At 42.0% G+C, this 25,673-nt stretch overlaps 1 protein-coding gene across 1 annotated transcript in view; it reads left to right on the top strand.

Annotated features, from left to right (window-relative positions):
- Positions 1–208: 208 nt before the first annotated feature.
- The window catches only part of STK39 (serine/threonine kinase 39), a 263,934-nt gene continuing 238,469 nt past the window's right edge, over positions 209–25,673 (top strand). The window contains exon 1 of the mRNA XM_090280486.1: positions 209–723. Within this exon, the coding sequence (XP_090136612.1) occupies positions 435–723 (289 nt within the window). The 5' untranslated portion in view covers positions 209–434. The remainder of the gene's footprint in view (positions 724–25,673) is intronic.

Here is a 25,673-nt window from a genome sequence, read left to right as displayed (position 1 = left end):
TGGAGAGCCTGATTGTCTGGGGCGAAGGTGCAAGGAAAGCACGGAGTCCAGGGAGCGAGAGACGCGGGCCTCGAAAGCAAACACAAACCGGCCTTGCTCCCCTTGGGTGGAAACTTCCCCGGCCGCAAGCAGAGCAGGAGGGGGTGGCTGGGCGGCGGTTCCCTTTGCGGAGGCAGAGAACCGCGCGCACGAGGTTCGGGGCGCGCGGCGAGCGCGGCGGCCGCCGCCTCCTCCCCTCCCCGCCTCCGCTGCCTCCTCCCTCCGCCGGGCTCGGCCTCCCTAGCTCCCTCCCCTTGTTGCTGGCTCAGGCGGCGGCGGCGGCAGGCGGGGAGGGCGTGCGCCGGCCGAGAGGTGTCGGCTGCGAGGAAAGGGAAGTTTCAAGTGGAAGGTTGTCTGTCGACCGGCGCGTCCTCCTGCTCTCCTCCGGCAGCATCATGGCGCAGCCAAGCGGGTCGCCCGTGCACGTCCAGCAGCCCCAGCAGGCAGCTCCGGTGACAGCGGCGCCGGCCACGGCGGTCCCAGCGGCCGCTACAGCAGTGCCGGTCCCAGCGGCGCCCGCGGCCCCGGCCCCGGCTCCGGCTCCGGCCCCAGCCCCGGCCCCGGCCCCGGCCCCGGCCCCGGCCCCAGCCCCGGCCCCAGCCCCAGCCGCAGCCCCAGCCCCGGCGGCGCAGGCAGTCGGCTGGCCCATCTGCAGGGACGCGTACGAGCTGCAGGAGGTTATCGGTTAGTGCAGCGGGCGCGGCAGGGCCGATCCAGGATGGGCGCGGAGGCCGGGTGGGAGGTGCGGCTGGGAGCGGGAGGGGGCGCGGGATACTGGGCTCGCCTGCATGCACGCCCGGGAGGCAGAGCGGCCGGCTTCGGGGCCTACCGGCTTCAGTAGTTTTTTTTTTTTTTTAAATGTATTTGTTCGTCTGAGAGCGCTGGTGCTGCAGGAGGCGGCGCGGCGGATGTGACTCGCACTGCAGACAAGCCGCATGCTGCAAACTTTTATCTCCCAGGTCGCCGGGGCGGAGGAGCAGGGGGCCCGGCAACGCCGCATCTCCCTCCACCCGCACGCCGGGGCTGCAGCCCGTGGCCAGTGGCCACGCGGGTAGGCAGCTGCGGGAGGGGTGGGGTTGCGGGGGCGCCGCCCTGGGTTCCAGCGACCCCGCCTCGCGTCCCGGGGGACCCTGCGGGCGCAGCCGCACCTCTGCTTTCAAGCTCCGAGCCTCTGCCCCTAGTCAGCAGCGTCTTGCTGGTGGTAACAGAGCTACGTAGAGGTCGCGGAGGCCCAGGTTCTTTTTACTCGAGGCCAGGAGGATGCTGGCCTCCCTCCCCGTCAGCCGCTGCTCCAAGTCTGCCGTGCAACCCGGCTCTCCGCGAAGCGCCGGTACCCGCCTCTCTCGGTGGCCGGGCGCGCCGCCTGCTGCCCAGCCCGGCTGCCCTGGGAAGGCAGGCGCCCTGGCCTCCTGCCCTGCACCAGGCGGATGCTTTCTTCTGGTACGGGGTTGAGCTGCAAGGGTGAAACCCGAGGCTGTCGGTGATCTACTCCCTGCCTTCGGTGCCTTCTAGTCTGCTCACAATATCACCTTATTTTACATTTAAGAAAACCCGGCACAGTCAACCGGCAAGAAGCCAGTTACCTTCCTTGGGCCAAGCACGTGAAGGGCCAGGAGATTCGTGTTGACCCTTCACATAGAACCTTCCCTATTGGATCCTAGCATTTGAGCGGCTTGTTAAACCCAGTTGGTGAAGCCTCAGGTCTAGTGCGCCCTCAGCTTCTAACCTTCCTGAAGCTGGGATGGGATGCAGCCTTCCCATATTTTGATAGTTAAAAGTACGCTGATGAAAAAGGGATTCAGAATATTTATCTTAATTTTTTTTTTCTTTTCGTTAAAAAGTCTCTAACCCTCTCTTTAAAAATACTAAAATGGGTAAGAGTTTCATCAGATGTTTAAATAAGCTTTTATTACTTGCTACAGTGTGAAGGAAACATAGTGAAGATTGGAATTATATGTATATATGAGAAAATGATGGGCAGAACAGTAACCTAGGATATAAAAGCTTCAAATAACCTAAAATGGCATCTCTACATAAAATTCTTTGAAATCCCAAAACTTTCATAACTTTTGGCCAGAGACTCTCAAGGGATGAGTCTTAGTTACTGCGTGGATTAAATAACTTCAAGGGTGTTTGAAAGTCTGGAGTATTCAATGAAAATCCCTTGAACCTGGCATATAAATCCCTTCATCTTTCCAGTTTTACTGCCTGCCCTCAACCTGTTGGCCCCTTCCCATATTGTGCTTACATTAATTGTGCCTGGAATGGTCATCTGTCCTAGGACACATCTGGCCTTTTAGTCCTTGCTGCTTTTGCACAGGTTCTTTAAGAGCCCATCTTTGTAGTGAATCTCATTCAGCTTCCAAGGCTGCCACAGGGCGTGTTCTTGAGAAGCCTTCTGCTTCTCCTGAGGCGAAGTACTGTGCTGCTTCTTCCCCTCTTTTTACATACACCTCATGGCGTGTAACCCTGTAGTTTATGTGCTCTACAAAATCTGACAGTCTACTATGTCCCAAGCATTGTGCTAGGCGGATGAAACCAAACTTGGTGTCATTAGAAAAAAGTGTAAAGTTGAGGTTTTGCGGGACCCTTCAGAAGTCCAGGCCCAGGGCACTCGCCTGGTGCACCTGCCGTTAAATCCGCCTCTGGTGCTAGGTACTCACAGTATAGAAGTTAATAAGAATGGTCCCTGCCCACAAGGACTTCAGGTATTTATGTAAATGATTCTATAGATGTGATGAGTGAGTACTGGGAGAGCACAAAGGAGGGAGTAACAGCTGAAAGAAAGAAGCAGGATATTCAACAGAAGACGTGGAATTTGAGCCAGATTCTGAAGTCTGAGTAAGAGTTTGTAAGGTGCTTAATTATTTCTGTTACCACCCTCTCTAACCAATTGTGAACTCCAGGGCAGTCTTATTTAACCCTCTGTCTGCAACTTGTAGGGATGGTCCATACAAGTTGAGTGAAAGTACATACCTCATAGTTTTCTATAGGAGTGGGACCAGATTTTACTTATAATCAATTTATATGCTTATTTTGTTAATTTTTAGGGTTAAAATTTAAGCTTTGTCTTTAGAAAACGTAAGACTTTTAGTTAACCAGTTTTATGAACAAATGAGTAAAATCTTATTTTAGTTTAATTTATGTGATGGTATTAATTGCAGGGCTTCCTCTGGCTTGCAGTAACAGCATTGTGAATATGGTCGGCCAATTTAATAATAATCAAAAGAAATTTACCTGAGGAATTTGAGAGTAGAAACACCTGCTCATTACTTCTATCCTGATTTTTTCACGTTCATACTGTGGGAAGAACTTTTCCATATTTTATATTTATCTCATTTTTTTCAACTAAAATAGATGTCCTGTGTGGAGGACATGCTATACTGAAAAATTGTTGGAATAGGATTTTACAAGGGCTTAATGTTTATAGGGAATTACAAACCCGTATTCACTTAGTGTGTAATGCTAGTTGAGTAATTAGTGAATGTGGTTAAGCACTTTTGCTTAAACATTACACGCAGAAGTTAGTAGTTGAAACACTGAAGCAATGTGGACATGAATGTGGGGGTCAGCCTTTGCCTCTCTCTGCCAAACAGCAGGTGACATCTGATAGGGCTCCAGCAGTGTGAACTGTGACCAGCAGGAGGCTCAGATGTGCCTGAGCAGAAGGCCAAGGTGTTCTAACTTTCCAGAGTGGCACCGAGTATTTTTTCTTCATTTCCTTCTGGGCAGAGGTTGGGGCTTCAAGATTGGGAGCGAATGGGTTTGCTAATGTCTAAACAAAGTAGGTTCAGTCGCCTGACTTCAGTTTTAGAAAAATAAACGCAGGATTTTGCAAGTCTAAAAAGAAAGTTTTTGTTGTATTGCTCTTGTGTTGTAAAAGATCAGTGGAGAATTTGTAATGCTCTTAGGGGTAATCTGGTTCAGAAAGTTTTACATAAGCTAGAAATGATGTAAACTCTGTGGGAGGGAGATTTATACTTAGGGGTTAGCAGTGTTGTGAAATTATTAAGTTTTCTTTTAGCCATTGGTATTCTTTGTAGATTTCAAATATTTATGTCTTCTATAGGCAAAACTGCACTTCGGAGGCTTTCTAACCTCTTTATACTCTTCAGCCTCATTAATCTTTGTTCCTCACCTCTCCCCCCAACTCACTCTTAAATTCCTTTTTTAGAAGTATACAGGGCACCCAAAGATAGACCATTTGAAAACGTAGTTTGTAGGTGATGTTACTACGATCACCTTGATTTACTAAATAACAAAGAATTAAAGTGAGTCGTGTACATGATGACCTGGGCATCCCTCATAGAATTGAACAACCTCAAGGAACCTTTCTGTCAAAGAGTGGTAGTGATTGCCACACCAGCTTCTGTGTTTGAATCAGACAGTTCCAGCAAGGGCTGTTATCTGCTGATTTTCCTCAGAGAAACCATAAATAAATACACTTGTGCCTCATAGTAGGTTTGGTTTTCTTAGATTCTTTTGCAGGATGAGTCTTTCTGTAGTTTTGCACTTGATTTCTCAGTGTTGTTTTACTTTTATCCTGGGTCATCTTTTAGAATGATCTAGAAGTAACACCTACTGAATTTGTCATCCTAGGAAACAAAAAGAATTCGATTCCTAGACTCCCGGCCATAGTTTGAGGAGGGAACCTTTGAATACTTAGTTCAGCTCTCTTCTCTGAGGCTTTGTTTAACCATTCAGGTGCAACTTCCCCAGGCCCCAGTAGTAGGCCTATGGCCAAGTCTTTAAGAAGAAACAGCCTTTCCCAAAAGGAGACCCACAACAGCGCGAAGCACTCCCGCTTTGCTCTGGGCCCTTAAGAGTTTCTGCACAGTTCTGTGGTTTAGGGATTAGATCTGGTATCAGTGGAGTTCTGGAGGGATCTTGAGGACAGTAGGAGCCACACTGGGTCACTGTTGTTTTTGAAGGACCTCAGAGAGCCAGAGCACTGAGTGTGTATTCTGGTCTCTCAGACCTTTTGGTCCAGCTTGCTTTGCTCCTGCGGCTAGTTTGTTAGTTTGGCATTTTGTTTTTTGTTTTTGTTTTTAACTAAAGGAGGCCTGAGATGCTTAGCCTAAGACAGGACTCTTAATTTTCATATAATTTCATTTTACTTTTGATAAAGAGAAAATTTATCGAGAAATATTCTTTTTGTATTTTTTAAATCATTGCGGTAAAGTAGACACATATACATAGATTTTAACATTTTCTAAGTGTACAATTCAGTGGCATTAATTACACTCACAACAATAATGCTCTTTTGCATGAGCTCTTCAAACTACCACATAAGAAAAATCTTAAAATAAAAAGACACTTATGGTAGAATTACTATAATACTTTATATATGTATTTGATTTGTGATTGATAACATTATGAAATTTTTCCTGACTCTTATAGTCTGTAGTAGACTACATTTTTGATGGTATTTGAGAGTAAATTAAAACATCGCAGGCTCTGGAGTCAGAGGGCCTGGTCTGTTTCACATCTTGGCAATGGCAGTCACTGGCCTTGCGACCTTGAGCAAATTACTTAGATGTGTCTGCATTCAGATCCCTCATTTATAACATTGAGATGATAAAAATAGGGCTGTGAGGATGGAGAGAATGTAAAGCACTTAGAATAGTGCCTGGCAGAGTGCGTTGTCTCAATGAGTCTTAGCCGTAACTACTCTAAACCGTATTTGCTAATCAGATTCAGGTTATCAGGAGAGAACACAGTCTGTCTCTGGCGAGATTTTGGCATGGCTTGGAGAGTTTCCTCTGCTGAGTTTCTATCAGGGAGGAGCAGGAGGAAGAGGGTGCCTGGTAGTCTCCTCCTTCCAGTAGGTGGTTAGAAGGTGGCTTTCAGAGGCCCACATGGGCCTGGCTGCCCCTCGCACCTCTGCCCCTCTGCTGTGGGAGGAAGCTGGAGAGGCCTGTGGAGCTCCTGGTGATTTGGACAGCTCAGGGGTGTAGGTGCCAAATGGCCCTCTGACAAGTGGTGAGAGCATCCTGCGGGAAGGTTGCTAGGAGGAACGGCCCATGATGAAAGGGCTCTGGGAACAACCTGCTAAGACTGCACTTTTCTTCCACCTCTGAGTGTGCCCTGCGGAGGCTGCCATGCTGGCAGGAAATGCTGCTGACTAAAAGAAATAGTCACTGTCCCAGTGAGTGAAAGGACAGGGGCATTTGTTTTCAGATAAAGTCATCACTACTGCTCCTCTATTGCCTTCCTTCCCTCTCTGCTTTTCCCTCAGCTTATAAATATTCTTAACTCTCTCTCTCTCTTATCTTGAACAACAAAAGAGGACAAAACAAGACACTTATGACTCCTTCCTCCTCAAGCTACAAAGACCTTATCTCTTTCTTTCCTTTGACACAGCTGAGCCCTTTGAAAGAACCTCCATTCACTTCTCAGCCCACTGCAGCCTGGCTTGTGCCCTTCTGCTAAGAAACCAAAGTTGCAGTCTCCACAGTTACGGTGGCCCTTCTGCGGCCAGAGCCCGTGGACATGGCAGCCTTCTCCCATCTCCTCTCTGTGCAGGATTTGACACCATTTTTCCTTCTGCTTTCGTGCTTGACCCTGCTCCAGATCCACTTCTCTTTCTGTCTGCGGCTTCAACCACCACCTACAATGCCGAGGGTCTCCCTGGTCTTTGGATTCGTGTGTGGGCTTCCTTTTAAGTGTATTTGTTTAGATATTCCACAGAACTTCATACTCAAAATTCAATTCACTATCTTTTCACTTTTGCTTCCATCTGAATTCTACTCCTTCAACATTCTCTATCTGAAGACCCTCCGATGTGAAACGGAAACATGCCTGTCATCCTCCACTTTCCCATCTTCCTCCATTTCCCACATGTAACTGGTCCCCAGTCCTAACTATTTGGCATACTTGATGTCCTTGCTCCGTCTCTAACTCTTCCTCTTGACCATCACCAGTTTAGTTTAGGCCCTTCCCCAGTTCTTATTTGGATTATTGTAATGACTTCCTGACCAGGGCCTTATCTCCTTTCTTGCTTCCAGCTCCGGTATGCATGGCTACCAAAGTGATGCTGCTCTGCCAAAATTCTTATCAAGTTACCCTCTGGCTTAAATACCTTCAGTGGCTTTCCCATCCTCCTCAAGATTAACTCTGAGCACGGTGTTTTAGGCCTTTTGGAACTGTCTGTTGCCTCCCTTTCCAGTGGTACCGTAACATTTCCATTCTCAACCCAGACTCCCAGCCAGTAGGAGTCTTTTGCACCTGCTGAAATGCTTCATGCTTTCCTAGCTTCTGCTAGGTAAGTTTTCCCTTCCTTGGAAAACTCTTCCACCACCTTTTCCTTCCATTTTCATCTATTTAGCACAGACCTCTGTGTCTCCTTTTGTCTCACTTCTATTGAAATATACTATGCCTGTGGAAAAGTGTACACATCATAAATGTATATATAGCTTGGTGCATGTTCGTAAATTGAACACGTCCTGATCCTTTTAAGACTTGGAGTAAATGATCCCTCTTCACAGAAACTATCTCGGTCCCTGAGCCTCCTTTCTCCTTGGCCCCTGCTCTGCCCGGCATATCACCCCCTATCAGTCCTTGCAGTATATGAAAATCGTTTGCCTTCTTGCCCATCCTGGCACTAGATGTTAATTCTTAATTCCTTCTTGAGTGTAGCATCTCTTGCCTCCATACTCTACACCCCATATTAACTGTTTGATAAGTGTTTTCTGGATGAAAATCTGAATTCTGGGAACAAATACTCCTTTTCTCCTTGTGGAAGAGGAACATTGTCTGACTTCTAAAAATTTGCCTCCCTGGTCCTGAAGAGTTGTTCTTGTCTATGGCTAATGATAATGCTTATTTAGTTGCGTTTGGACCAGTCAGTTTAATGGGTTCTGTGTAAATTAGCTCATTACTTTTCCCAGATCAAGAGTAAACACTTTGAGTGCTTCCACCTGCCTGCGTTGTACAGGTAGGCAGGGAGGCAGCCAGAGGCCAGGCTTTCCTGGGATCATCTGACTGTGCAGTGGCCTCTCTGGACTAAAGGACCCAGAGCTCCCTGCCACCGTTGTGGCATCCTTTTACTTAGGCATTGCAGAGCAGGATGGGAAAGTCCCAACACTGCTCTTTTCTCCTCTCGAGCTTCCCTTTCTTGAGAGTACCCACATTCTCTCTGGTATGTCTTTCTATAGAACCCAGCCTTACAGAACTCTGGGGCCTCTTGCTGTGTGGAAGTGAGGACTGCTGGAGAAAGTCAGGGACACAGGTGAAACACAGGAGCAGACTCTCAGGACAGGTGGTTTTCAAAGGTGGTTAAAATGGCAGGCATTGCATTTTTGTAAATGACAGGGGACTGAGGGTACTAGGATTGGTGTGGTACGTGCTAAAACCATAGAACTGGGTCTTTTTAAGTGAAAACCAATCTAATAGGTATTATAATTCTTTTATGGTTTATTTTTTGGGAACTTTTTTTTTCTGTGTAAATAGAAGTCTCCCTGTCATCACATGACATTTTACACCCCCACCCCCACCCCATCTTACCCCAGGACAGTTTTATTTAACACCAAAACAACTCCAAGATGGTTGGAGTGATTCAAGTGTTTCTTTTTCCAAATCTGGTCTCCATTGGTCAAGTTTTTGCTACTAAAGAATTCACTCTGTTAATTAAAAAGGCATTTTAGATTTGGCTTAACAGGGAAGCAGAGGAGAAACAGCCATCCTTTAGAGAATGGATTGGCAGTGCTTAGCTCTAGAATTGATTGAAGTACGTAAACACTTTGTAATCTGATGTGAGTAAATGCTGATGTATTTCACGTTTCTTCTCACTTGCCAAACAGTTAGTTGAGAATAAAGTCTGGCTAAGCTTTAAGAAACTTCTTAGATCTTGAGGAATGAGATGAATTGACCTTTTAAGCTGACTGTATATTTTGATGTATGGGAAAACATCATTTTAAGGTAGTTTTATTTTCAAACTTTTTCCAAGTAAGTGACATTTATTGTAACTCTCAGAGGCCTAGTACTGGGCGTGCTCATGCAGTTCTCCCCTTAGGTGAAAATTTACATTTTGGTGACATTTGCAGGATTTAGGTTTCCCAATCTGTAGGCACTACTAGAGAGAGCTATTTACCAGAAGAACTGGTATGATGAGTAGAGACTGATGACTTTCTGTCATATGAATGCTAGATCTTCATTTCGGGAGTAATTTGAAGCCAGTGACCTGTGACAATTCTGAGACTTCTCACAATCACTCTATTGATGGTTGAGGTCTTAGCAGAATTTGTGATCTTGTTTTGAACTGGTAACAGCAGTTTGTGTATTCCGATTGCTTTTGTTTCTGCCCTGTTTGGAGATTGAAAAAGGGTTATGTTTTCTGGCTTGGTGCCTATTGGCCTATCTTGTGTTGCTTATTTTAATTTAAATGATCTGGTCTGTTTATCTGCCCTCCCTCTGTCCTTCCCTCCCTCCCTCTCCTCCCTCGCTCCCTCCTTCCCTCCCTCCCTCCCTTCCTTCTTTCCTTCCTTCCTTCCTTTCTCCCTCCCTCCCTCCCTTCCTTCCTTCCTTCCTTCCTTCCTTCCTTCCTTCCTTCCTTCCTTCCTTCTTTCCTTCCTTCCTTCCTTCCTTCCTTCCCAATTGGCAATGTCACCATCCCCCCTTTGCTTAATTGTGAGGTGACTTAAGAAATCAGGGGAGAGTGTTCAAAGGAAGGAATGATAGGTCTGTGCTGGCTTTTATAAATCAGCTCCTAAGTGAGGAATGACAGAAAAACATAGAGGGATAATGAAATTTAATTTTGGAGGAGACTGAAGAGAAAATCCATTCCTGCTCCTTTGTTTTACAACTGAAGACCCTAACACCCTAATCTGAAGTAATTTGTGGTCCAGAAGTCCTTAGAATCTCAGGCTCATGATTCCTACCTAGTTCACTACATTTTCTACTTACATCACATTGATCCTCATTGGTGGTAAGGAAGAAGTTGGAAAAAGTATTGACTCAGTGAATTTTATAACTATCTGGGAATATATTTACCATGTAGATATCATAGTAAAAGTCTTATGTTTTTCATTTAAAGATGTCAAAATGCTCTTTATATTTCATTCTTTACCAGGGCATGTTTATTTAACTTGTAAACCAGGTGTAGTATAAACATAAAATAGCTTCATTTCAACCATCATCTTTTGCTTGGTCTGTTACAATACTATATTTTTAATCTTTGGTTAGAACCTGTCACTGAGGAGGCAGAGGAAGGTCTGTGTGTGTGTGTGTGTGTGTGTGTGTGCGCACGTGTGTGTGTGCGCATGTGTGTGTGTGTTCACTGCAAAGTATTGTAAAAGGTTGAGGAGCAGCAAGTTGAGGGTGAAGACAGCATATGAAGTAGGTGAACTTCACGGCTGCTCATTGCTGGAGCAAAGTTTCTGCACTAGAGCCAGGTCCCTTCGGCCAGGCTGATAACTTTATAACAGTCAGAGTGGCAACAGCATTCCTAGCAAGGTGTCTAGCTTTAAGCTGCCCAGTACCATAGCCACTAACCACATGTAGCTATTTAAATTTAAATGAATGAAAATTAAATAAATTTGGGGAAGGGAGAGGGATGACTAGACAGAGCCCAGAGGATGTTCAGGGCAGTGAAACTGCTCTGTATGATACTGTAACGATGGATAGAGGTCATTATAGATTTGTCCAAATCCATGGAACATAAAATACGAAGAGCGAACCCAAATGTGAACTGTGGGCTTTGGGTGGTAATGGTGTGTCAATGTAGGTTCATCAGTTGTGACAAATGTACCACTCTGAGGCGGGGGGCATGGAATGTTGCTAATGGGGGAGCTATGCATGTGTCAGGGGAGGGGCTATATGGGCAATCTCTACTTTCCTCTCAGTTTTGCTGTGAACCTAAACTGCTTTAAAAAAAACTTTAAAAAAATTAAATAAAATACAGTCCCTCAGCTGCACTAGCCACATTTCAAGCGCTCAATAGCCAGTTGTGGCTAGTGTAGCTGGGGAACTGTATTTTAATTAATTTTGAGTATAATTCTTATTATTCTGTACTCTTTGGGTGCAGCTACAGACTATTTCTGTCAATATGAAAGTTTTATTAGCCCTGGATGGTCATTTCTCAGAAATGTTAAAAAAAAAAAAACTGACTAAATATTACCGTGATGGCTGTAACATGCCAAGGCAGTGCCACTGACTTAGAAGTGCAAAACGGAGACAGGCAATGCTAACCTGATTAAAAAATAATCTTTCATGTTTCCTCTGTGCTCCACTTGAAAGCTAATTGATTCATATTTTCAGAACAACAGTCATTCCCTTTTGAGTGTGGTGAAACAGATACCCCTCTTGACGTAGGAAGATAGTTTTGAAGCATGACTTTTTTATCTTATCCACTTAACTCATTCTGGGATGTTCTTGTGATTACTGTAAACACAAGAGAATCCTCCCAAAGGAAATCCGGTATTTTCAGAAATACCAAAATGTTACACTTTCTTAAGAAATCACTTCAGAGGCTTGGGGTTGGATGTGGTAGACAGAATCACTTCAGTTTATCTTCTTGTATGCTGTTAAGAAGGAACTGACTAGGTTTTTGTTTTTAAATGAAATTTCAGAAAAATTGTGAAATTATCTCTACCTAAACAAAATACCTGTATCAATTTTAGTCACTTAAACCATGTGCCTGAATCATGGTCCCTTCTTTTCCCTTGAGTTTTAAACATTTTGGTATTTGAATAATTAAAGAATTAATGGTTTTGCCTAAGTTATATATTACAAAATAAATAAAGCACCCAATATTAAGTCGATCCATTAATAGAAGTTCAGGCTCAATAACCACTGTTTGGGTAGGATACCTACTTTGTTGGGAAAGGGAATTAATAACTGAGGGGTGAAAAAAGCTATGTAAAGAGGTTAACCAGATTTAATTTTGGACATTTCAGAAACAATCTCTGCTTTCTCACATTTAGTATCCCTTGGGTGACTGGGGCTGTGAAAGAGAATGTTTTACTGTGCAGTCCTTTATTTTTCCTTGTAGATGCCCTTTCGCGTTTTGGAGCTCTAAATCCAGTGCCTGACCTTCAACAAGGGTTGTTGTGGAAACATTTTTAATAGGGCAACTTTCCTGGGCACTTGGGTGGCTGAAATAGGGCTAGGAGGAGTGTTTCTGTGTAGTTTCAAATTGTGATCATTAGGACAAACAGTATTTTTGGCATAAGGCAAGATCAGAGCTAGATTGTTTATCTTTACTAAAATAAATATTCATTAGTTTTTTTTTAAAGTGACAGTCTCTAGGGCTACGAGATAATGAGCCTTCCAGTTCATCTGTAGTTATCTTCCTGTTTCCATAGAAGCAGCAAGACCTTTTAAGGGCTATAATTTCGTGTCCTGCTCTTTGAACACCCATTAGAAACAGACAGTATAGGCAGCTTTGTAGCTTGTGTATTTGCTTAAGTAGTCTTAAAGGTAAAGGGGGATTGTTGACGTGGTCACTAGAACAGGTAAAAATTACAATCGGGCACTTGTTTTGCTGTGCTTGTAGGTGAGAGCCCATTTAATTTTCCATAGTAAGAGTGAATTGTTTTCAGTTGTATGTTGTTGTTTTAAAATTAAATATTCCTCTGTCTCTTAGAGCTATTTGGAAGCAGGAGAGGGACAAAAATATGAAATGTGATCTTTATGAGGGATGACTGACTTTAAAATGGATCTTAACAGAATTTATTACATATAAAGAAGTAGTGTTTCTTTCAAGGGGACATGGAGGAGGGTGTCAACTTACAATTTATAGCTACATTTTATTTTAGATTAAAAAAATTACCCATTTCTATTAGCCCTCCTAATGAAGAAATGAGACTGATTTTCTAATGTGACATTAATTTGCTATTAAGATATTTCTAGAAGTGTTTGAAACAGTTTTGCCCCTACTGGAGCCATTACTTAACGTTATGAAATGGTTCTAGCCTGAAGAGTGCTGTTATTTGTTTAAAGTCAGATTTGTTTCCAGTTATTTTTAATAGATTGCACATCACTACTTCCTAGAGGTAATGAGATTATCCAGGACTGATGATTGCGATTCCAAGGAGCTGTTTGTCTAAGGCAGAGACAGCCAAAGCAAAAGCTGATGGTGGACTGAGAGGATGGGGGTGGGGGTTGGGGTTGGGATTCCAGAGTCAGCCCTGTAAAGCCAGAGACAAGACGGGATCACTGAAACGCAAAGACTAACTCAAGGAAGCAGCAGACCTCACACCTGAGCAGGGGTAAGAGAGACCAAAATCAGGAGCGTTTATCCAAGTTTAAAATTTCCAGGGGTTCAGCAAGAGGTCAAGGCAAATGGGGACAATGTGAGTTGTTTTTCCAGAAAGTTTTCATGGCCACATTTTGTTGAGCGGGGCACATCATTCGAAGCTTCGCCTTGGGTACCTCTGACACACTGAAAGCCTTTGAGTGTGGATTCCAACCATCTCTGTGTCCGCTATGTATAGCTGTGTAACAAACTGCCCCCAAATTTAGTGCCTTAACATAACGGCCACTTTACGTGCTTACAATTCTGTGGGTTGGCAATTTGGGCTTGGCTGGGCTGGGCCATTCTGTTGGTCTCACTTAGCTGGACCTGGGTGACCTATTTGAAGATGGCCTTACTTGTGTGTGTGTGGTGGTTGGTGCTGGCTTGTTGGCTGGCCCTCTCTTTCCGTGGGTTCCTCATTGTCAAGGAGGCTTGCGTATACTTTATTCTTCACCTGTGGCAGTGTTCCATGGTTGCTGGAGAGGAGCTGCAAGGACTCTTGAGGCCTAGGCTTGGTAGTCACACAGCAAGGCCAGCTGAGATTCAAGGGGAATTGACTTCCCTACTTGTTGGGAGGAGAGTTAGAATCACATGGCAAAGTGACATGTGTACAGGAATGGGAGGAGTTCTTATTGTACTTTCTAGCACAGCTGCTTTTTTAGCTCAGGGGAGATGAGTATACATCATTTCTCATTCATTTAACTTTTGTCTTTAAATTGTGATGGAGAACTAAATCTCCAATCACCTTTACTCTGGTTGTGGTAGTGTGGTTGATTATAGGTTTCACAAACCAATTTGCTGTGTGAACAGTCCATCAAAGTGATTTTTGCTCAAAAAGTGACTTTAGAAATGTATTTTTTGCTAGAAAATCTAAAGATGTTGATTCTAATGTGATGTTTGAAGGGTGAAAGAGGGTGTGTGCGTGTGCATGTGCTGCTGATCCTTTTTAGCCTTGAGGCATTTTATTTCAGACTGACTTTCTTAAACCTCAACACCACATTAAAAATATAGTTTGTTTGCATGCATATGTAATTATTTCTCCTGCCACCTAGAAGTCAGCGAAGTAGATCTGTCACAGCCCTAAGAATCACGTCTATGCAGCATTACTTGGTTTAAGGGTAGATTGGTGCTTATACAATTATGAACATTACTTTGAAGTCAGTCCAGCAATATTTTCCTGCCAGTTGTATTGTCAGAGATTTTTTTTAATTGTCAGCCTATTTGGTTACAATGATGAGAAACCTAGTAATAATTATTGACAGAGTCTGTGCATTTTTCTTTAGTTTGTCATATACTGTGGCAGAAATAGTAGAAGGGCGAGAGATGTGCCAGTATACCTTTTATTAAATAGCAAAGTTTCTGGTAAGAGCCCTATCATAAAATATATGCTGTTAGATGTGTAAAGAGGATTGAATGTTATCTTTATAAGTTTACAGATTTAAAAGCTAAGTGACTCGCCCCTTATTTCAAAAGAGATACAGATTTGTGGGGTGCCCTTCTGTGCTTGGCCAACGCCTCTTTGTCATGTGAGGAAGAATGAGAAAAGAATGTTACCTAGACCTCTGAGTGATAAAAAAATCCTCCAAGCTGATTTATTTCAAATTTCCCAAATATTATACAGATAATTTAAATGATCATTATAGAAAATTTGTATAACAGAGAGGGAGTAAAAAGGGGAAAAGTCACTATTTACCTCGTCACCCAGGGCTAGATAATGTTTGAATTTTGGTGTAAGAGTGTAATTTTAAGTGGGATAGGACCTTTTTTTTAAAGTAAATTGATATTTTTGGAAATTGATATTTTTTAACATGCCAAGAACTTTCACATTTAATTTGTTTACAGTAAGAAAAATAAAAGTCTTAGATTAATAGTTATTTGGCAAAAGTAATTTGTTTCTTGAGAATTTGGTACACACTGAGAGCCAAGCATACTTTATCATTACTGGACAGAGTTTGTATGTGTATTTCTCTTACATTTAAGTGTTTGCAGAATCCCAGAATACATTTATAAACTAATCTTTAACACCTGTGTTACATTTTAGTATTTCTTAGAAGTACTTGTTATACTTTGCCTTCTGTCCTCTGGGTGTTATGGATTACCTTATTTTGATATTTGTTAATTTGCTGTTTGGAAGTTCTGGGATAGAAGGAAGTTAAGAGTAAGTAACTTTCTCATTGTTTGTGGGTGCATTTGATCTGAGAGGTCATATAAAACATAGAGCTGGTAGCATGAGAATTTTCTAGGCTGGTTAAATATGTAATCTCTTTTTGTACAACTAGTTACTGATCCTGTGGGAATGTGAGAGAAATGAATGTCTACAAATTTAATTTGATGGTCTGAATGTTGAATTATTTTGTCTTTTAAGTTTCAAGGATTTCATAGCCTTTTGAACAAAATCGCTATTGGCATGACTAGTCTTTATTGAAAAAAATTTTAAACTACAGAGATATAATAAATACTTTTGTATCAAGTAGGTCAAAATAACATCCCTCAATTTTCATTTCTCAGAGATTTCCCTCTGTGGTCATTTTGGTGTGTATCCTTCCAGATGTTATTCTCTTCATACACATACATATAGATTTTTCCAAAATACAATTATTTTACATGTAATGTGGTAGCTAGGCATATTATTCTACAATTATAAACTTTACTACTACAGAGTAATGTATTTTATATGTATATTTTACTTCTATGTATTTTCTGAATATATTTATTGTAAAATACATGTTAAAAACATTCACAGCTATAATTCTAGGTCATTTCTCATAGATCCACCTCATTAAAAATATGCCAGTTTATTTCTGTTCTGGGTCCACTTCTGTTCTGTGGCTGTATCAATACTTTAACTAATCCTTTATTGATTAACTTACTGGTTGCCTCTAGGTTTCCATATGTCTGTGGGATGGTATCCAGAAGGAGGATCGCAGGGGACAAATGGTATTGCATTTGTACTTTTGATAGATGCTGTGAAAATTCCCTCCGATTGTTTCACTAATGATTGCCTTCTTAATTTTTCCCATTTCTTCCTTAAAGGTAGGTGGGGAATTAGACTGAGAAGGCATCTTGCCTTACTCCCTACTTGACCCAGACCCACAATATCTATGACCACCAGGAGAAAATGGTGGAGGGGGTGGGTATGGTGGATTGGGAAAAAGAACAATTACATCCGAGTTTAGGAAATGGAAGTTGCATCATTTTATGGACCAAATATATGCACTGTCATGAAATTTAATACTATGAACAAATTTATGGAAAGATGTTCTGGATTGATGAAAAGTTTGGAGTATTGAATGTAACAAATTTGATTAATATGGCCTTTTGGTTACAAGCACTAAGGACTCACTAAAATTACCCATAAGTAATAGGTCATTCCTTAAAAAGATAGATGTGGGACTAGGGAGACAGGAAGCTCACCCTTAATCCCAGGTTGTGCAGCAGCCCAGGTCTTCGGGAATTCCAGTCAAGTGTGTTCTCATGATCCCTGGGAGTGGACCTGACCTCAGCAGCAGAATTTGCACCTCACTTCTGGGTCCTCTGCCCTGAGTGTGACTTAGCCAATCAGTGTGTGTGTGTGTCTGCCATTGTTCATGACTACCTGTTCATTCTTTCTATCCTGTAGTTTCGGCTGAGTCAGAATTTTGGCTCATTGAGAGCCCTTATCGTTCCTCCAGCTCCCCTCTTTCTCTCCCTTTTAGCTACAGCTGCTAATTGCTGTGTTCTCCTTTTATTTCACACTTTGAATCTCAAAGATTCAGAATCCAGTTTTTACCAGGGTCCCCTGTATAGGACACCTGCCAACCTATGAATTGCTGCCCTTAGCCCAGGTGCTTTCCTCCTGTAAGGGTGATAAAGGCATAATATGGAAGGCTCTTGCCTGGGAAGGGAAGTTGGGTGTTGTGTCAGGTACTACGAGTTAGTATCTTTGTAACATTACCCTTAGGTAAGGAGCCTATCCAAAATGTAATCCAGATTAGCGGACTTCGTTGTTAAAAATATTTATACTTATAATGTCTTGAAAAGCATTTCATTCTTTGAAGTCATTAGATACCTTCCTGGGAAGCACCCTCTCTTTTTCCATATGGCGTGTAAGTTGGGAAAACTTGTGTCCCTTCTCAGTTGTAAAATGTCGTCAGTTCTAAAGTACCAATGCCTGGGTTATGAGACAGGGCTATGCCTCTCCGCTGGGTTTAAAAGTACCGTTAAATAGTTCATTCGCTTTGTGTGAAGACGGCGAAGTTCTAAAACACCTGGAACCTGATATTGCTGGAACAACTCTTTTTCCTGTATGAATACGTTTATCTCAGATGTGTCTTCTCTTTGTATATTGGGAAGAGTATCCAGTCCTACCTAATTTTATTAGGTGTTTGGTACTCCATTGTTTAAAAAAAAAAAAGTTGTTACTATTTCTCTGGAAGACTTCCCTTGGATGCTTTCTTTTCTTCTTGAGGTTACAGTCAGGCATCCCCTTCTTTCCTGTCCTCCCTCCTCAACTCCAGTCCACGTCTCTTTCAGAATAATGCTGGTGGATTGAATGATTTAGTGACTCTTGAATTCCCGAGCCCTTAACTTTGGTGTCTCGTCTTCAGCACCTCAAAGGGCAGTTTCCTTGTTATTTTAAAAAATGAGAGCAATGCTCATAAAATGCTGTTATAGTTTGATTTACGATCACTTGAAATGTAATCCGATTTGAGAGGCAGCATTTAAGCTCATGTTTAATGAAAGGTTTTGATGATTTTGTAGGAATTTTTATTGGGTAAAAGAAAGATGAACAATTTATTTGCTCTTTGGAAAAGACAACCAAATGGTTTTATTTCAATTTGAAAAATTTCTTCTGATAGTGTTGGATTCTGTGTTTTAATTTGCTTTAAAATGCCTTTTAGCACATAAACAACACTAAACACTGTTTTATTAACGTCTATGCAATGTTCTTTATTATTTAGGAGAAAAAAATTTTTAATTACTTTTTGGTAAGGACATGTGTAATTTAAAACTCTGATTTTGACAGCCTGATCTTAGCTGATAGGCATGTTAATCTCGATTTGATTGCTTTGGTGGGGAGTTGAAAATGACCTCGTGCCTGGCTTAGAGTACACTTATAAATGTTCTTTATTTTGGTTTTCATTTTGTGGAATAATACAGTAAATTTTCCTGCATGCTGTTTTATTATAGATTTGAATTTTTTAAAAAATCTGATTACCAGATTTAAAGAAAAAGTTGACCATTTTCCCTCTTGGCTGTATGTCCCCTTGTTTATGTTTTTTTTTTTTTTTTTCACCTCAAATTCTGGTGTATGTGTGTATGTGTAGCGAGCTGCCCTTTCATCAGTTACTGTGTAGCATGATAGTGCTCCAGGCAAGTGAATTTTCTTGTTTTGTAAGAGTTTCCCATTCTTTTCTATTTAGGTTTAATTTTCATTACACTTTTCTCTCTCCCTTTGGAAGTGCCAAAAGGTGTGTAAAAGTATTGTATATAACTATTATGTGTGTAGAGGCAAAAGATATATGTCTGTAATATTATATACGACTGAAGAAAAGTTATTTGACTCTTGGGGGAGAATTTATTATTATATTTCTTGAGATATAGCAATCTTTGGGGAAAAAGTAGAGAATTAAAATTCTTGGAGGTTTTTTTTTTTTTCCTCTCTACCATTAAGATTTGAGGACATACATGTAAAGGCGATTTAAGCCGACAGGATGATTCTGGTACGAACTTATGGCGCACCCCGTGTGCCAAGGGCTAAACCGAGTACTTTACAAATTTTGCCTCATCCTTATCTCATTCCTGTCAGGATTGGTATGATTATCCCAATTTTATAAATTAAGAAGCAGACTTGGGCAATCACATGATCTCTTGAAGGTCAGACAGCTGGACCTGAACCCAGTGACCTCTGGTTGGAAAGCCCCCACCTTTCCTGGGTTCTGTTTGCCTCTGGTGATCTGCCTTTAGGATGCTCAAGCTATCAGGGCAAGGAGTTAATTTCTAGAAGAAGGGTCCCTAATTTTAAAGCAGCATCACATGGCAGTTAGAACTGAAACTTGCACATCAGGCTGACTCTGGCTTGGATCCCTTTGGCATCGTTTACCGGCTTTGTGACTGAGCTGGTTTCTTGGCCTCATTGTATTTCATGGTGTTTTATCATCAAAATCAGGACCATCATTTGGCCTTGCAGGGTACTATAATGCATAATAAATAATAATGATGATGTTGATTGTAATAATAGCATTTAGCGCCGTGGAGCTATTATGTGTCAATCCTTGGGCTAAAAGCTTTCATTTAATCCTCAGAACAACCTAGTGAGGCAGGTTCAGTTATCTCTGCTTTATATACAGAATTATCACTATATTAAGGCTTTTTAAGTATATATTTTCCACACCATGTGCCCTTCCATTGGTATAGATAGTTGAGTGTTCACTGACTTAGAGAATTCACTGTCATTCAGTAATTTTAATTGACACCTATTATATAGTCATTAAAAGAGATAAAATTTCTTACTCCAAGCCTTTTATTTTAGTGATAACTTTTTACATATAACTAACATTTTAACACGTTTCTGTTGTTACAAAAGATTAATCTTATGATAACTTAAGCACTGATTTAAACATTTCACAAACGGAAGATAATGGACAGAAGTACCTATATTCTAAACCAAATTTTTTGTGCCCTCAAAATAAAGTAATGCTACTCTATTGGTAGAAATGGTTCTGGAAATTATATGAGAGGACAAGGAATCTTTTAAAATATCCTCTACAATTCAATCTCTCATCCTTTCTTCTCTATCATACTAAGTACCTAAGAACTTAATCAGAAAATAGTTGCATAAAGCAGCAGTCCTGAGGGCCTGTCATCTACCTAAATCAATGATGGGGACATTGAGAGGTTTAAGAAAGTTATTAGCATTAATGCTAACGTGTTGACAACTGTAAAGAACACAGAAGTTTGGCAGTGAACTCAAATACATTTCATTATAGAAGAGGGAGACAACCATAGCTTTGTTCATGTACTTCCCAGCACTGAGACCCAACTAAAGAATTTAGCCCAAACACCAGACTATTAAACATTTGAAAGAAAAAAAAAATCATGCAAACACACCTCTCTAAACACTCCTGTAATATCCTGGAATTGCCTGGCAGACAGTACGAGACTTGATATTGGTTAAAGAAGTTCTTACATCCTGGAGAAGGTGGAAGCATGCTTCTCAGAACATGAGCAAGATGATGGGGAGGGTGATGAACCTGTTCTTTAGAAAGACTTGAGCAGTTCTGAGGGGGCTGGAGGTGAACATCTGTACTTGCCTGTGTTCACTTCATCAGAGGGTAGGTTGATTATCCTCTGTCTGTTTAGTTGGTGTAGTTTGAGATCCAGTGTGTGCCAGGCATTGCTACATCTTGGTGACATAAAGAGGAAGCTGTCTCCCTTTGGGGTCTGATCTTGAAGAACTTAAAAAATCTACAGGAGAAAATAGAGAGGGACCCAAGTCCACCCCAGTGAGGCAATGCTCTAGTGGAAGTGTGTAAATTTAGAGCTAATTGCCCCATCTCCAAAGTCCTTCTATTTTTCATCAACAGCATGTCACATATTTATTGTCAGAATCTTAAAGGAAGGAATTTTAATCCAGTTTGTGAAATTCTTGCTATGTGCTCTGTGTGTGTTGTAAAGTTTGTTCTGAGGCAGAATTATAGACAGAAATAGACAGGACTAATGTTTTGATCAATCGTGGTAATTCTCAGAATAAAAACAATTTCTGTAGTTTAGTGCTGTCTGTACAAATACGGGTTAAATGCTAATATTGGCTGAATATACAGGGTGGGGCAAAAGTAGGTTTACAGTTGTGAGTACATGAAACACAGGGTTTATTCTTGTATTATTATTTATTAATTATTGTATTTTTCCATGCAAACAACTGTAAACCTACTTTGGCCCCACTGTGTGTGTATGTATCTATCTGGCTTTTTGATGTGCATATATTAACATAATGCTTTTATCTTATATGTAAACTGTGGACTCTGAGACAATCAGTGTTTAAACTTTCAACAAGGAAGAGAAATAATGGAAAGGAACAATAGTTTCTTGTTTTCCCAGTAACTAAATTTACCATTGTTCTGAGAACTCAACAAATGACTACAGGATGTGAATTTAATCAAGTTGTGCCTTTGAACAAAGCTATCCTGGGTGTAGTGGAATTTTTTTACTTCCCATTATCCTGTTCACATGTCTCTCTGTGTTGAAATGAACAGTTCACGATGATTTAACCGAGCTAACAAATAATAATTTCAGTACAAAAGAAATGGACTTGGGAAACAAAAGGAAGGGTTATTTCTGACTCTGTCTTTTAGATCAGCATTTGAAGTGGAAGATTTATACTGTTTACTGGGAAAATGTCTTTCTGTGTCAGGTGGCCCCACCTTAGAATATATAACCCCTTCAGTGCAGCTTCAATTTAATTGGAGGCACTTTGATTGGCAGTGAGCCAGGGTGTATAATCTTAATCTTTCATCTCCTCAATTGCACACACATACGGTTATATTATCTTTGACAATTTAAATAGGAGTGGTTTTTTTTTTTTTTCATTCGAAAGAAACTTAAGTATTTAGTGGAGAACAAGTTTAGAACTAGAACCTTCTTTAGAAATGTTGGCTTTCATGCCTTGCCTTTGATTTTGATGTCCTGGCACGGCCTGTGCATGTCACCTTGGAGAGAAAAGCTCTGAGCCTGTGTGGCTCATTGTCTCTTCCATTTCATTAGTGCTGCGTTCGTAGGGCCTCTGCCGAGGACTGGGCATGCCCATCTCAGTTAATACTCACAGCAAGCCAATGAGGAAACCAAAGCCCGAAGATTAAAAAACTTGCTGGGGTCTCTTCAGAGCCCCCCCCTCTTCACCATTACTGCAGCAGAGCTTGGATCGGTTGTCTCTCTGTACCCAGGAGAACTCTCACCAGCTAAACCCAACAACATGGTCACTGCATCCCTGTCAAAATGCTTTGTTTGGTATTTATTATTGTTGCTAATTGAAGCGTTTAGTTTCACTCCATTACTTCTTCTCACATTGAAATTTGTTGATTATCATGATTATTCAAATACACAGGGAAATTGGGACTCTTGATCTCTGTTCTGTGTGAGTGCTCCATAGTGTGCCATTCTGTTTGGAGGGGCATTCCACAGTAACATAAGCAAATAAATGCTTACATGATACAGTTCAGATAGCTTGTGAATCAAAATCAGCAATATACGAGTATTTATAAAAAACTAATTGACAGCCAGAAAAACAGGTTCAAGAAACTTGACTTATCTTCCGTCCTAATGTCAAGGTAAGCAAGGACCTGGATGTTACCTGTTAAGCTGGGCATGCAGCCTCATCTTTTTTACAGGTGGAGTCTTAAGAAATGGCTTCTTTTGTCCCTAAGTCTGAATCCATTACACAGCACTGGGATTGCTCGGAAAGCAATTAAATGACCAGAGGGTGGTTTTTCTTTATTTTCTTTTATTATTATTATTTTTTGTACTGAGAGAGGAGTGCCAGCTTGCTGCACACCACTTGGAGAGATCAGAGATTAGTTAGAAGTGTTTTTTAGCAGAAGGCATCTGAGTGGCAGGGTTGGCACGATGGAGGACAGAGCAGGCCTACAAACAGCCCCCTGTGATCTGATAGGAGAGAAGCAAAAGAAGCTGAAGGAAAGTCTTCCTATCTCCCTGAGGAAGGGGATAGGTGGGGGTTGGGCTATGCGACCTCAGCACGGGCTGCAAGGAATACCCCTTAGTCATGACTTACCTGTGCTCTCTAAGGCAGCTGACCAACACATTGAAAGTTCAGTATATGTGAAAAGTGTCTGAACACACCCAAAATATATGAAATATTTGTTTTCTTTTTTTTCACTTACTGGACATAAGGAGACATGTTTGGGCCACCAAGGTGCCTTAGGTAGCACATGAGACTGGTAAGAGGGTTGAGATTTTGCCTGGCTAAGATAACAGTGCTCCATAGTGACTGATGTTACCTTCCTGGGTACCTGGGGTCATGGCTCATCTGTTAGGCCAGTTGAGTATCTTTTCTTTCCTGAACAAATAGTGCTCAATGGAAAAGGAACAGAGAAAAAAAAAGCAAGAGTCATGGCACATTTCACACTGGGAGAGGAGAGGACGCGGACACCTTTGTCCTTACCTGGTATGTGTGGTGCTTCTGAAACCCCAAGGACACTACTTTTGATGGTAGGACTTTGTCCAGTCAGCTTCCTGGAAGAGATGATGCATGTAGACACTGCGAAAGTGAACTTTCCCAAGACATTCTCTTGCGAATTTTCTCAGCTTCTGTGGTTCTGTACAAGTTCCTTGCCTACTTTGGATACCCAGGGCAGGCTACTGAACCCTCTACAAAAATGAAACAAAGACCTCCGCTGTCCTCTGGGCCTTCCGTGAATGACTGGCAGTGCCGATGATTCAGAAGAGAAAGGCTTCGGTGGGCAGAGCACAGGCCTGCTCTCAATCCTTTGTCCCTCAGGATTCCCCTCAGCAAGAGGCATCCCAGTAACTCCCGTTTATTGCCTCCTTAATGATGACGCTGTATTATAAGATGTTTAAGTGATCCTTATATACCCTAGTATGTTTAAAGTCTAGAGAATTTACATTATTTGCTGTTAGTAAGCTGTTTCTGTGTAAATCATGATGCTAACATGAATTTGACCTTGAAATCTATAGTTATGCTTTATATATATTTCTTATATATGTACATATGTCTATATGCATGTACACACACACACACACACACACATAAAGAACACATGAGTTTCCAGGGCTGGCTTTGAAATCTATACTTATATGTCCTATATGTGAATTTCCTTCTCTGATAATGAAGGTCAGTAGGAAATTGAATTAGGTAGATCTATAATGGAATGCATTCCCTGTGTGACTGAAGGAATTCCAATTCCTTTACTTTCCAGGCACCTTGAATGTTCTTCTTAGATCACTTGGGAGAGTGGGATGCTTTTGAAGATACTGGTAGAGCTGCAGTGAAGCACATCATCACTTATTTGGGTTTTGGTAGTTTGTTCAGATTCACAAGGAAGTGTCTTGTGGCAATATAGCCCTAGCAGGCCTCCGAGGTCTCCTTCGCCTGACACAGCACATCTGCTGTGGCACCTGGGCTGACTTTTAAAAGAGCTTTGTCCCCAGACACTGTTGGGGGAAATGTCCCTGCACTGAGAAGGGGCGGGGTATGCGGGCAGTCAGCAGGCTGGGCGCCTGCTGCAGCCCTGGTGTAGGCCTCCTTAGGGCGACCTAAGTCCTCGCCTGTGCTTGCATCATCCCCGGACCAGAGATGCCCTGGTGGGATGAGCTTCCCCTGTAGAAGCTCGAAGCATGTGGGTTAATGTCTTCTTTTGAAGGTGGCTTATAACAACATTTCTTTGCCCAAAGACTTGAATTTCTGTAGGGTTTATCCAGGCTAAGAATGGGGATTCACCATGTTCTTAGATGACTGACTTCCCTGAAAAATGCCATTGATCCCCTCCTGGACCGCCCCGATCCGCGAACTTCTGGCAGGGATTCCAAGGAAATTTTTAAACAACCAAACACTACTTGTGTCTGTGTGTAGGCACACTTCTGTTCTGTCAAAATAAATTAGACTGGTAAGTCATAACTTAGGAAAATATTTTTGTGACTTGTGTTTATTATTTAACAAGTAGCATAAATAGTGGGCCTCAAGAAAATGAAAAACAAACATAAATCTAAACCAATCCTGGGTTGCTTGACAGAAGGTCATTTTACTCTTCGCCAGCAGTGACGATGTGCCTTCTCTGGGAGAAGGGAGGCCTTTCCTATATCATCCTCTGATTTTGGTCATTGTTCCCTTGAGTCTTTCTTTGGTCCCCTTGCTCCTGATTGACTGTGCCCTGTGGTTTGGGTGGGGAGGTGAAAACTGAGGAGGGAAGTGCCTGGGAACCCTTTCTATATCTTCACTGTTTATTTCCCTTCTTTGCTCCTTGTTACAAAGTTTCTCCTTACTTTGCTTTTATCAAGTCTATGAATGACTCCCTTTGTTAAGACTATTGGAATGCCCTGTGGGAGGGATGCTATGCAAAAAAAATAATTGTATTGCATAACTGTCCAGTCCTCAGAGATGCCAGATCGCCCTTGGCACAGGAACAGACCCTCTTCTCTGGCAGGTCCTATGAGAGCTGGGAGCAGTGCATCTGAGAGGTGGCTCTGTCCTCCACCCAAGTACCACGGGGATGACCTTTACCCTCGCTCTGATAAAAGGCTTATTTTAGATTTCTGAGATGCCTGTCTTTCCTTAGCCCAGAAGGGAATGTTTCCGTGTGTCTGTTTTCCCTGTGTGATTCTTTCCAGCTGCTGTTTTTTCACAAATGTCAAGTTTGTCTCTCCTGTGTCACCTTGAGGCAACTGACAT

Source organism: Furipterus horrens, unplaced genomic scaffold (assembly GCF_987537825.1).
Source record: "Furipterus horrens unplaced genomic scaffold, mFurHor1.1.pri manual_scaffold_1, whole genome shotgun sequence".
NCBI classification, from domain to species: Eukaryota; Metazoa; Chordata; class Mammalia; order Chiroptera; family Furipteridae; genus Furipterus; species Furipterus horrens.
Note: the sequence above shows the minus strand (reverse complement) of the source record. Positions and strands in the feature narration are given on the sequence as shown.